Consider the following 13,067-nt stretch of genomic DNA (forward strand, 5'->3'; position numbering starts at 1 on the left):
GCTGGTGTGGAAGGCCTGCTCTGCAGGACCTGAACCACTCCTTGCCCTTCCTCCCAGAATTGCCAGCACAACACAGAGGGTCCGCAGTGCAACAAGTGCAAGGCTGGCTTCTTTGGGGATGCCACGAAGGCCACAGCCACTGCCTGCCGGCCCTGTCCTTGCCCATACATTGACGCCTCCCGCAGGTCAGAGCTTGCATGGGGCAGTGATCCTGGGGGGAGGAGCAGTACAGCAGGCGATGGGCAGACTCTGGGCAGGGAGGTGGGAGGCCCAGGTTCAAATCCTAACCTGGTCACTAAATTGTTCCGTGCCCCTTAGCCTTTCTGGGCCTCAGCTTCCTTCCTTCCCCATATAGTGGGCCCATCTGTCTTTCTAGCGTTGCTGTGAGGCTGCAGATCAAGACTAGGTGGGCAGGGGCTTGGTCAGTAAAGCATGTGACTTGATCTCCGGGTTGTAAGTTCAAGCCCAACATTGGGTATAGAGAGAACTTAAAAAAAATAAAAATCTTTAAAAAAAAAAAAGGACAGGTGGGCAAAGAGAAGAGAGGCACCATGTCTCGTGGCATACTGTGCTTTGTGGACAAAAAATCATCTCCCAGGGTGGGAGTGTAAGCCCTGATCTGGCCCATCACGTCAGCCCTGCCCCATCCTGCTACTCGATACCCACAGATTCTCAGACACCTGCTTCCTGGACACAGATGGCCAAGCCACATGCGATGCGTGTGCCCCGGGCTACACAGGCCGCCGCTGTGAGAGGTGAGGGAAAGCCGGCGGGCACTGGGCCAAGCAGGCTGTATTGGGTGGGGGACACAGAAGCGCCACGAACGAGTCTCCCTCTCTCTACCAGCTGTGCCCCAGGATATGAGGGCAACCCCATCCAGCCTGGCGGGAAGTGCAGGCCCAGCAGTGAGTATCCCAACCACCATTCCCCGGCACCTCCCCGGGCTGCCTACTGGACCCCAGTCCAGGAGCCCAGCCCCAAGCCCGTGATCCTTGGGGAGCCATCCCATTCTGCCACCTGTCTGGCCAGACTGGGTCTATCCCATTCCCGCCTGCCTTGCCAACACCCACTTTGTGCTTCCAGACCAGCAGATTGTGCGCTGTGATGAGCGAGGCAGCATGGGGACCTCTGGGGAGGCCTGTCGCTGTAAGGTATGTGTGCCCTCCCCTCCCCCACCCCAGGGGCCTCTGGTGGGCACACATCTGGGAGAGAGAGGAAGGAGGCTCCACCTTCTCCATAGCTCCTTGGCCAGAAGCTGCTGAGCCTGGCTGGCTAGTCTTCCCCTCCTGAGAGGTGGTCTGGCACCAGGAGGGGGCCTAGGTGGTCTGGCACCAGGAGGGGGCCTAGGCTGGGAAGTCAGGTAGGCTGAGCTGAAGTCCCAGATGCTTTGCCAGTCGTTGTTCTTGTGACTGCTCTGTGTTGTCCCTTCGCTTTCATGTTCTCACACTGACGTGACTGTATAGGTATTAGAGTCCCCAATTTACAGATGAGCAACAGAGGCTCAGAGAAGGGACATCATTTACATTAAGCGTGGGAGAATCTGGTGTCAGTGGGAAAAAGGAACTGGACCAAAGCACTCCTGATTTTTTTTTTTTGTTTTTTAAGATTTTACTCATTTATTTAACAGAGAGAGGCAGCGATAGAAGGAATACAAGCAGGGGGAGTGGGAGAGGGAGAAGCAGGCTTTCCACTGAGCAGGGAACCCAATGAGGGACTCCATCCCAGGACCCTGAGATCATGACCTGAGCTGAAGGCAGAGGCTTAACCCACTGAGCCACCCAGATGCCCCCAAAGTACTCCTGATCTTAGATCCCCGAGTGGATTAGCAAGCCAAGGGACCTGGTGTAAATCATTTTCCACCCCTGAGCCTCCGTTTTCTCATGTGAAGCATGGAGTTTTCACTTTACCTCTCAAGGGGCTCGGAAGAATTAAATGAGTTAATGGTCGAACAGGAACCAGCACAGTGCCTGAAGCACTTCATAAAGAGTAGCAGTAACTTCTAACCAAATGGCTGTATTTCAAATCTACATGTGTTTGTGAGCCCCCTACCAGCCAAAGCAAAAAGGGGGAAAAGGTTGGCGGCTTCAGCTTCCCTTAATTGGGAATCACTGTTCACATGGTGGCAGCCCTGCCTTTCTGTGCTCTTTCTGTGGCTTTCCTGGCCTTGGGTCCCCACCTGGAAGGGCCGGCAGATGAAGCCGGAAGCTCCAGGCAGCCCCTCCCGTGGGCTGTCCTGCAGCTCCCAGCTCTGTGCCTGCAGAACAACGTGGTGGGACGTCTATGCAACGAGTGTGTGGCCGGCTCTTTCCACCTGAATGCCCGCAACCCCGACGGCTGCCTCAAGTGCTTCTGCATGGGCGTCAGTCGCCAGTGCACCAGCTCGTCCTGGAGCCGTGCCCAGGTACCTGTGTGGGCGGGTGGGGAGACAGCAGGGATGGGGGGATGGCCCTGTGCCCAGGGTGGGCCACGTGCCCAGCCCAGCCCCCAGCCCCCATGCCAGCCTCCTCTCCCCCTCCCAGGTACACGGGGCTTCTGAGGAGCCCGGGCAGTTCAGCCTGACCAATGCCGCGGGCACGCACACCACCAGCGATGGCGTCTCCTCACCCGCACCCGGGGAGCTGGTCTTCTCCTCCTTCCACAGCCTCCTGGCCGGACCCTACTTCTGGAGCCTCCCCTCACGCTTTCGTGGGGACAAGGTGAGCAGCGGGGCTGGGGAAGAGCAATGGCGGGGCCGGACTGCAGGGCCTCTGCTGAGCACCTGTCTACCCTGTGTCCCAGGTGACCTCCTACGGAGGGGAGCTGCGCTTCACAGTGACCCAGAGGCCCCAGCCCGGCTCCACGCCCCTGCACGGGCAGCCCCTGGTTGTCCTGCAGGGCAATGGCATTGTCTTGGAGCATCACACTTCCCAGGAGCCCAGCCCCGGCCAGCCCAGCACCTTCACAGTGCCCTTCCGGGAGGTGAGCCCCACTGCCTGCAGCCTGGGGGTGGGGAGGCACAGGGCCCAGACTCTCTCACTCAGGGGCGTCAGTAGCCTGGGGTGTCAGTGCTTGACCGCACACGTGTCCTCTCCTTGGCAGCAAGCATGGCAACGGCCTGATGGGCAGCCGGCCACACGGGAGCACCTGCTGATGGCGCTGGCGGGCATCGACACTCTCCTGATCCAGGCGTCCTTCAGCCAGCAACCAGCTGAGAGCAGGTGTCTGGGGCCAGGGCAGGAGGCCACAGGGGCTTGGGGCAAGGGTTCCGGTCTCCGCGGCGTGGTGTGGTGTGGCCAGATTGCCAGCTCTCCCACATGCAGGGTGTGGGACCTTTTGTGCCTCACTTTCTGCATCTGTAAAATGGAGATCATGGGGCTGGTCCGAGGTCCGGGTCCCTAGAAGCAAAGCCTAAGATGGGGATTGGGGAGCACATGATTGATGGTGAGAATGTGGGAAGAAGGGAGAGGGAAGGACGGCCGGATGAAGGAAGGGGAAGTGGCCAGGCAAGGAGGCGGTTTCGGATAAAGACTAGTCACAGACTCACCCCACAGGAGCTCTGCAGAGTCATTCTGCAGAGGGAGAGGGGCTTCTGTGCTCTAGGTCAGGCTCTCATTGGTCACCCCAGGAGAGCAGGGTGGTATGTTCTGTCCGAGAAAGGAAGGCTCATTCTCTCGAGGGAGTGGCAGGTCTAAGTCACTTGCCACAGCCTTGCCACAGCCTTGCCTCAGCCAGGGGATGGACACCCAGTTGGAGAGCCAGACAGGGCCTCAACAACACCACAGTGGGCCTGTGAGAATTAATGACGTAATCACACGTAGAACTCCAGGGAGGGCCAGCGTGGAAGGTGTGCTCATTTGTGGTGGGTCTTGTCATTCCCAGGGTCTCTGGTATCAGCATGGATGTGGCTGTGCCTGAGGACACCGGTCAGGACCCTGCACTGGAGGTGGAACAGTGCTCCTGCCCACCCGGGTACCGTGGCCCATCCTGCCAGGTAAGCCCTGGGCCCCACCCACCTGTCTACCAGCAACCTCCTTGGTGCTTCCAGGCTCCTCCCCCTTTAGCTCTCCCGTCCTCCCCAGGCCCAACCCAGCCCCACCATCCCGTGGGCACTGCCCTGAATGGGCCCGGACCAGGAGGGCCCGACTACTGCCCAATCTTCTTGCTCCCAGGACTGTGACACGGGCTACACACGCATGCCCAGTGGACTCTACCTGGGCACATGTGAACGTTGCAGCTGCCATGGCCATACGGAGGTCTGTGAGCCTGAAACAGGTGTCTGCCAGGTGAGTCCCGCTCCCCTTCCTTCCTGCCCAGGGATCAGTGGCCTCCAGGGGCCCAGCCTCAACCCATACTCTGCCCCCTCCAGGGCTGCCAACACCACACAGAGGGCCCTCAGTGTGAGCAGTGCCAGCCCGGATACTATGGAGATGCCCAGCGGGGGACCCCACAGGACTGCCAGCCGTGCCCATGCCATGGAGCCCCTGCTGGTGGCCAGTGCGTCCTGGACCTGCCCTTTCCTGAAATACCCACTCCCATCCCCTTCCAGACTCCCTTCTTTCCAGGCCTTTCTGAGAGACAGCAGTTAAATTCTGGCCTTGCCACTGCCTCACTGTGTCGCTTTGTATAAGTGACACTTCCCTCTCTGGGCCTCCATTTCCCCATCTGTGAAATGGAGATAAGACACTGCCTCTTCGCCATTAGTATGAGAACTGAATGAGGGCTCGGAGTACGGTGCCTGGCACCTCACTCACTTGCGCACTCTTCCTCTCCCTTCTCCCCTGGTCCTAAAGGAAGGACTGCTGACCTTCTAACTAGAAATTTGCCCCCCGCACCATCAGGGCTACTCATACTTGCTTTCTGGACACCGACGGCCACCCCACCTGTGATGCGTGCTCCCCAGGCCACAGCGGGCGTCACTGTGAGAGGTGAGGCAGGTGGTGGGCAGGGTGGGAAGTGTGCAGGAGGACCTGCCCCAGAGGCCTCCCACTCTCCCCTTACGCAGGTCCCCAGAAGACAGTCAGCTCTCCTCCCTGAGAGCCTGAATCCTCAGACATCTAGGCCTGTGGTTCACCTCCAACCACCAGGAACCCCTGCCCCAGCGAGGGCAGGGACCCCCCCAGAGAACCCCTCATTCTTGCTAAAGGTCCTGGATTCAAGGCCCGATCATGCTCACTTACTGGTTCTGTGGCCTCGGGACTGTCCCTGCTCTTCTCCCACCTGACTCCCTATCTGTAAAATGGACGAGTTAGGCTGATTGGTTCCTTCCCACACTGAGGCCTGGTTCCAGTGTGAGTCTGATACAGGGCCACCAGTACAGTCCTGGGCTCACAGCAGGCTCGCCAGGATTCTGTGGTTCTGCCCTCCTGGTTCTGCCCTCTCATCTTCGAATGCTTTCTCCTTAGGTGTGCCCCAGGTTACTATGGCAACCCCAGCCAGGGCCAGCCATGCCGAAGTGAGTAGGGTTGGGGAGGTTTTTGGGGTCGGGCTACCCTATCTCCCCCAGGGGTAGACTGGGTTAGAAATTTAGTTCTTCAACCTGTGGCAAGTGACTTTACCTTTCTGAGCCTCAGCTTCTTTACCTGTAAAATGGGTATAGTAAAAACCTCATGCACTCCAGAGGGCTGCTATGAATGGGTATAATGCCTACACAGGGTAGGTGTTCAGAAATAAACACTCCCTCTCCTGGTGATGAGTTCGATGCCCAGATGGCAGTGGAAGTGAGGGTGCTTGGAGGCGGGTTTGGGGTTCCAGCTGTGGCTTCCCTCTACCTTAGGAGATGACCAACTGCCAGAGCCCACCGGCTGTGGCTGTGACCCCGAGGGCAGCATAAGCAGCCAGTGTGACGCAGCTGGCCAGTGCCAATGCAAGGTTAGTCCAAACCCCTGCTCTCTAGGAGGCCCTGCACCACAGCCGTTGGGGGTCGCTCTGGCATTCCCTCTCACTGTACCCTTGGGGCTGTCCCTGAGACACCCACCCCCACCCTTCCCCAGAGGCTCCATCACTGCCCCACAGCACAGGCCCAGTGGGAAATCAGGCAGCAGCCCACGGGAGTCGGGTCCAGGCCTGGGGGCTGCTGGGACTCCCCCAGAACTGCTGGACGTGCCCGGGAGGCTGGCCTAAAAGGCTGCCAGAGGTGAAAGAACTGTCCCCCGAGCCCCTCACGCCTACCCTCCCGTCCGTCCTCCCAGGCCCAGGTGGAAGGCCGCACATGCAGTCACTGCCGGCCCCACCACTTCTTCCTGAGCTCCAGCAACCCCGACGGCTGCCTGCCCTGCTTCTGCATGGGCGTCACCCAGCAGTGCGCCAGCTCCTCCTACGTCCGCCACCTGGTAAGTGCGCCTGCGTGTATGCGCGTGCTTCTGCGCATGCGCTGCCCCTTGGAGCCCCGGCCCGGGACCCCTCCGGCGGCGGTCGGAAAGCGGGCCTAGTGGCGTTCTCTCTGCCTGTAAGGACACCCATCTCCAGGCCCCCATTATGGCCCCTGTAAGCACGGATCCCAGAGACCCTCGACCCGACCCTCATACCCTCCCTGGGACCCCCTTATCATTTGTGTCATCACTGAGCCCCGCACTCCTTTCTTCTCCCCCGTGGCCTCCCCATTCCCCCGTCACTTATGTCCTCGCCCCTATCTCAGCGATGCCTCCGTGACCCACTCTGATGCCTTCCCCTGACCCTCCTCCACCAAGGTGACCGCCCCCAAGCACAGGCTGACACCCCGTCTTCTCTCTGCTGCCAGATCTCCACCCGCTTTGCCCCTGGGGACTTCCAAGGCTTTGCCCTGGTGAACCCCCAGCGGAACAGCCGCCTGACAGGAGGCTTCACCGTGGAACCTGTGCCCGAAGGCACCCAGCTGTCCTTTGGCAATTTCGCTCAGCTCGGCCATGAGTCCTTCTACTGGCAGCTGCCGGAGGCCTACCAGGGAGACAAGGTGTGATGTACAGTGAGGCCTGGCAGGCCCTCCCGGGCCGTGGGTTCTGAGCCAGGCCCTAGGGAGCCCCGAGGTCAGCCAGGATGCCAACGCAAGCTGATCTCAGAGCAGGTGTTGGCCACATTGGGGTTCAGTGCCTTTGCAGTCAGAGTCCTCAGTCTAAACCCAGCTCTCCCAATGACTGGTTGATTGCCTTTCAATTAACCTCAGCTCCAGGGTGGCTGGGAGAATGGGAGTTCATGTCCTGCCCATAAGGAGTACCCTCCTGTTGATGATTATTAGCTTTCAGGCAATAGATAGGTCCTGGGCGAGGCCCTGGAAATACAGGGACAAACGAGACAGCACAGGTTCAATGCCATGCATTTGCTCCCTCCACCTTCCCTCATTGATTGTTGTTGATTCTGTGATTGATTTCTGTGCTAACTGGGTGCTTGGTGGTGGTCTTAACTCTGATGATAGTTCCTGTTTCTTGAGCTCTCACGGGCACTGTTCTAATAGCTCGTATGTGTTGTAAATCACCACTCCTACGTCCTGTCCTGGGAGGAAATGAAGGGGACACCCAGAAGGTGGCAGTGCTGGCCTTCAGAGCCAGGTCAGAGGCTGCTCTTGGATACTGCACGGCCAGAGATAAGCTGTGGTTTGGTGATGATGGTGGTGAAGGGAAGGGTGGGAGAGGCGCATCCAAGGGGCAGACTCCAGAGCAGCCGGCCCGAATGTGTTCCTCGAGCAGTCCATGCCATCCAGTGGCAACCAGGAAAAGATGGTCTGGATACAGGAGGCCCTTGCTGGCCGAGGTCAGCACTCGAGCAGACGTGTCCCCTCTCCCAGGATCCCAGGGAGGTCAGGGACACAGGAGGGGCAGTTCCCAAGCTGCTCTGTCCTTCTTCCCTAGGACAGACCCACCTATCCCAGCCTCCCAAAGGCTGACCTTCTAGTCCCTTCTCCCTCTCTGGTTCCTCCCCTCCTGGCTTCCTGGCTTCCCTGTGTGCATCTCTCTTGCCCTGGCCTGCAGTTCACACATCTCTCTCTCTCTCTCTCTGACTCCCTCTCTTGGCATTTCCCTGCACCCCGCAGAGGGAGGCATATTTTGCACAGATGCGCTGGGCTCACCAGGTAGGCCCATGATCTGAGTGGTGTGAAATGGATGTGACATGGTCATGGTGTTCTTAGGCACTCTCAGTCCTGCATGGGGGAATGCCCAGACCCAAGGAGATGTGGGTCTGCATGAACCCAGGCAGTGCCCGATGGCCCCACAGTCAGGGCACCGGGGTGCCCCAGCCCTATGGTACCAGGAGTTAGAGCTGGGAGGGTGTGTGCCCCAGCCACCATGTGGTCAGGTCCTGGCTCCTGTTGTCTGTGGCCAGAGTGGTGGCCGTGGTGGCAGGAAAACTAACTCGATGCTAAACCACGTGACTATACTCAGCCCACCAGGTTACCCTAGCACTACCTCCCCAGCAACCTCCATTAACCCCCTGAGTGCGTGTGCCCCTTCAGTAGCCTAGCGTTACTCTCTGTGTGCCAGCCTGGAGGGGGGATGTGCGTTGTCTTCCCCAGTGTGGGCCTTTCTGGCTACTGTATCCCCGGGGCTCCGATACTGGGACCCTGGGAGGTCTGAGCTGGCTTGTGCCCCCCGCCCATCAGAACCGCACATCCCTCTCAGAGGAGCAGTTGCGGACAGCTGTGACAGTTGGCAGGACCATGGGGCCCCCAGAGGGCAGGGGCCGGGCCCGGGCCCAGCGGCTATCACAGGTAACTTAGCACCCGGCCAGGACAGGCTGTGTCTGGGGTCCCATGCAGACCAGAGAGTATAGTTTAAGCAAGAGCCTTGAGCTGAGGCCCTGGCCTTCCTGAGCCATTTGCCCCCAACCCAGGCCCCAGCCTAATGCCCAGTCCCCTCCACTGTTGCCTTCGGGAAACATTCCAGAGCTGTGAATGGCGTGGGCTGGCACCATGGGCATGGATGGTAAGTGAGGCCCACAGGGCAGCCTCCCCAGCCACAGAGACCCCTTGGGAGCTGGTCAGAGCCACCAGCCTGTCTCTTGCCAGCAGGTATCTTCTGTGTGGGCTTCTCCCCACAGTCACCTGCCCGCCCCTACCCCCCCCCCGACCTCCCCTTCCCCGCCCCCAGGCTCACAAGGAGCAAGAAGACATCAAGAACAAGGGCCAGAAGGCCAGACCCTTCTGAACAGTTAGCTCAGAAGTAGTAGGCAGCCCACTGGGCCTGAGGCGGCCTGATGGGACGCAAGTCATCATGGTGTCCTTTCTGTCCCTCTCTGCTCCTTTCCTCTGTCCTCCCTCTCCTGGTCCCCCAGATGGATGAGGCCCAGAGGCGGATGGATGCAGAGATCTGGCAGCTCCTTTCCAGCTTCGCTGCCCACCCCCAGCCCCCCGCCCGGGGCCTCTTGCCCCATGCCCATTCTGCAGCTGCTCTGCAAGCAGTCCCACTTTCCTCCTCCTCCTCCTCCTCCTCAGCTTCTGGGCCCTCTTCGGCAGCCTCTCAGGTATGTGCCAAGGCACCCTCCAAGAGGCCCCTACCCACCGTGTTTTCTAGACTGCAGTTGCTTCTGAACCAGCGTCACCAATTCTGCCGTGTCTGCCTACTACCTGGACTATTATATACTTCAAATTTCCGTTTGTTTTATTTTTTAAGTCATTTCTATACCCAGCGTGGGGCTCAAACCCACGACCCCCAAATCAAGAGTCTCCTGCTCCACCACTGAGCCAGCCAGGGGTCCCTCAGTTTTACTTCCCTTTAAATTAGTCACATACCACCTCATTTGTGCTAGTCATATACATTTTCCAATACACAATACCCACGAAATTTTTAAAAGTTCTCTGGTGTGCCATATAAGTCATCGTGGGGTCCCCAGGAGGCACACAGCAGACACGAGGAGACACCAGTCCAGCCATGCTCAGGGACAGCAGTTGAAGTGGTATCTGGGTCCAGAGATGGGGAGCAAGTTGTCCCAAGAGCAGGGCCAGAACTTGAGCTCTGGGCTGGGGGCTTCTATCCCTCTGCCCCCGCCCCCGAGGCCTCCCTCAAGGGTATGTGTGTGCGTGCATGCCTGTGTACGTGTCCCTACCAGGACTGTAACTGTGCTCTCACCATCCCTCCACCTCACCCCAACCCCCTCAGCTCTCACCGCCTGTCCTTCTGTCCTAGTTCTCTCTCTCCTATGAAGGCTTCTCTCTGCTTCCTGGGAGTCTCTATTATTGGCAGCTGCCCCAAGCCTTCCTGGGGAACAAGGTAACAAGGAGTGACAAGGACTTGGGGGGTAGCAGGGTATCATTGAATCCCAAAATATTCGAGAGCGCTTTGTCAAAGCCCTTTATGATACAGATGGGTAGACCAAAGCTCAGAAAGGGGAAGGGACTTGCCTGGGGTCCAACACCTGTATCCAGATCCATGACCTGGCCCTTGGCTCTGCATTCATTCCTTCAGGGAGCATTAATTTAGCACCTCCTGTGCGCTGTGTTACGTACAGACAGAAGACGACCCTGGCCTCCCACGGTGTAGTGTTTGTCTCACGGTCATTCCTGTCGTCATCAACACTGTCAATATCGTTGCTATTACCCTTGGCATTAGTGTTAGGATTGACATTGGCTCTGGCCTGTTCCAAACACAAGAGTGCCTCTTAAGAATACACATAATGTGTAATAAAATATTCAGAGAAGCAGATAGGACAGTGTGGTCCAGGGGTGATGAGGATAAGAAAGATGGGCTAAAGCCGAGGGTAGAGCCAGGAGTCCTGAGAAGCTGGCAAGCCTGCAGGCTGTGTGATCTGCAGGCACTCTGCTCTGGGCAGTGTTTTGTACGGCCTGTATTACTACATCTTCATGCTACCCTTCAAGCTACTTTTTACTGACGTTTCCATCGGGAGGGAAGCGGGGCTCAGAGACGTTAAGTGAGCTGTCCAGGGCTGTGCAGCCAGGACAGCTGGATGTGGAACTCTGGTCTCACACTTGAGAGTCTGCTCCCTGAGCCACCCTCCTGCGCACTCCTGGCAGCTGGGTCCTGGATGTGACGATGAACTTGCCGGCGTCCAAAGCAAGCGGGAAACTAGTTGTTCCACCCTTATCCAGTTATACCTCACTCTGAACTTGTAGAGAACATCCTCAGGACTGAGGTAGCTCACACCGCGCCTAGCATGTCGTCAGTAGACATTTAACAAATGCTCACCAACTGCCTGAACACACAAATGAACACATAGGCGAGGACGACACACTGGTGTTGATCTGAATGTCTGCCCTGGTAGCAGACGAGGGGAAGTTCTGGGATGGAGCCGGGGCCTCAGCGGCTCCCGTGAAAGCCCCCAGCAGGCAGCCCAAGGACCCTTACAGTTATGAATAACAGAAAACCCAAGTCCAGCTGGCTTGTGTGTGACAGAGAATCTATTGGCTTTTGTAACTACAAAATCCAAGGATGTTGGCATCAGGCATGGCTGGGTCCAGGGGCTGCTTAGGACTTTCATCTTGATGAGCATCATTCTCTGGCTTCCAGTCCGACTAGTAAAGGGAGTATCTCTGTTCCAGTTGAAAGAGCAGAAGTGGCAGGTTTTCATGTCCACCCCAACGGAGGGGAAGGAAGGTGGTGGAACATGCCCCTTGGCCAGACCTGGCTCACGTCTGCCCTCAAACCACATGGGCGTTCTGTAGGACAGAGCTTCCTTGAAAGGAAACCAGGGCTACAGTTTGCAAAAGGCTGGGAAGTGGATTCTCAGCAGACAAAACCCACCTGCCTGAGAGACAAGACCTCTGAAGGCCTACCCTCAACCCTACCCGCATGGCTGGGAACTTTTGAACCTTCTGTGGCCTGCTCGTGATGGTCACTGTCAGTACCCCTGTCTACTTTATGGAAGTTTCTTCAAATGGAAAGGGGATTGAAACTTGTTGGCTGAGTCGTCAAGGCTGCTCAGGGGCCCCGCCAGCAGGTCCAAGACTGAAAGAACTGAGGGATGTCCTGTCTTCTAGGTAACCAGATGCCATGCACAGGGGCCTCTGGTTGAATGGAGGGGACAGCACCGGTGCAAAACTGCCTTGAGAGGCTCTGCCTCTGGCTGTTAGGGCCACTGAAGGCAGAATCAGGCTCTGACTACAGGGCTTGCCTCTATGCAGGTGGCGGCTTATGGCGGAAAGCTGCGATACACCCTTTCCTATACAGCCGGAGGGCAGGGCAGCCCACTGTCCGACCCTGACGTCCAGATCACGGTGAGCATGTGGACTCCAGCCGGGCGGGCGCCCTCTGTCCTTTCAGCCCAGCACTCTGCCGGCCTGGCACGAGCTGGGGGGCTGAGGCCCATTTCCTCCCACCCTCACCATCTGGTTAGACACTACCCTGGCAGAGGCCCCGCTGCTGGGAGAAGGGGGCAGTGAACACATACCTGATTCCTTTGGGCACATGAGCTTGGGAAATCAGAGAGCGGGAGGTTGGTGTTACAGAGATTGGGTTCCCCTCCCAATCCTGCTGCTGTCTCCCCAGGGCAACAACATCATGCTGGTGGCTTCCCAACCAGCTCTGCAAGGCTCTGAGAGGAAGAGCTTCGAGATCACTCTCCGAGAGGTGAGGGTCGCCCGACCACATCCTGGCTGACCCTACTTACCGCTAACCCTGCTTTGGAGCCGGCTCTGATGCCAGCTACCCCTTCCTATCCCCAGCCAGTGCCTGGAGGCCAGGGGTTTGGGTAGGGTATGCTGCGGGACTAGCCCACAAAGTCCAACACCCCTCACCCACTCTTGCTGTTGTCCCCACCCTACCCTACCCCCCAGGAATTCTGGCGCCGGCCTGACGGGCAGCCAGCCACGCGGGAGCATCTCCTGATGGCACTGGCCGACCTGGATGAGCTCCTGGTCCGGGCCACATTCTCCTCAATGCCACTGGCAGCCAGCATCAGCTCTGTCAGTCTGGAGGTGGCCCAGCCCGGGCCCTCAGCAGGACCCCGAGCCCTGGAGGTGGAGGAATGCCGCTGTCCCCCGGGCTATGTTGGTTTATCCTGCCAAGTGAGTATGGCCAGCCTGGGTGCTTCTGCTCTAGTTCAGCTGGGTCAGCAAGCCAGCCAACTGGCATTTCCGTGGCCTGTGATGGCTGCCTTAATGATCATGTCCTGCGCGGTGTCTCATTTATTCTTCCGGACACCCACGAGAGATATGGAATTATCCCCTT

The 13,067-nt window shown here is 58.3% G+C and overlaps 1 protein-coding gene across 1 annotated transcript in view; it reads left to right on the forward strand.

Annotated features, from left to right (window-relative positions):
• Positions 1-13,067, forward strand: part of LOC111154824 (heparan sulfate proteoglycan 2) — a 99,022-nt gene that overhangs the window by 50,665 nt on the left and 35,290 nt on the right. The window contains exons 18-36 of the mRNA XM_022514749.1: positions 58-185; positions 669-755; positions 847-905; positions 1,084-1,151; positions 2,261-2,401; positions 2,520-2,696; positions 2,779-2,958; positions 3,079-3,197; positions 3,859-3,970; positions 4,149-4,262; positions 4,346-4,473; positions 4,818-4,904; positions 5,382-5,431; positions 5,753-5,847; positions 6,168-6,308; positions 6,716-6,907; positions 12,023-12,115; positions 12,387-12,467; positions 12,674-12,904. Of these exons, the coding sequence (XP_022370457.1) occupies positions 58-185; positions 669-755; positions 847-905; positions 1,084-1,151; positions 2,261-2,401; positions 2,520-2,696; positions 2,779-2,958; positions 3,079-3,197; positions 3,859-3,970; positions 4,149-4,262; positions 4,346-4,473; positions 4,818-4,904; positions 5,382-5,431; positions 5,753-5,847; positions 6,168-6,308; positions 6,716-6,907; positions 12,023-12,115; positions 12,387-12,467; positions 12,674-12,904 (2,283 nt within the window). The remainder of the gene's footprint in view (positions 1-57; positions 186-668; positions 756-846; positions 906-1,083; positions 1,152-2,260; positions 2,402-2,519; positions 2,697-2,778; positions 2,959-3,078; positions 3,198-3,858; positions 3,971-4,148; positions 4,263-4,345; positions 4,474-4,817; positions 4,905-5,381; positions 5,432-5,752; positions 5,848-6,167; positions 6,309-6,715; positions 6,908-12,022; positions 12,116-12,386; positions 12,468-12,673; positions 12,905-13,067) is intronic.

Source organism: Enhydra lutris, unplaced genomic scaffold, assembly GCF_002288905.1.
Source record: "Enhydra lutris kenyoni isolate GAN:26980312 unplaced genomic scaffold, ASM228890v2 scaffoldscaffold38, whole genome shotgun sequence".
Lineage (NCBI taxonomy): Eukaryota > Metazoa > Chordata > Mammalia > Carnivora > Mustelidae > Enhydra > Enhydra lutris.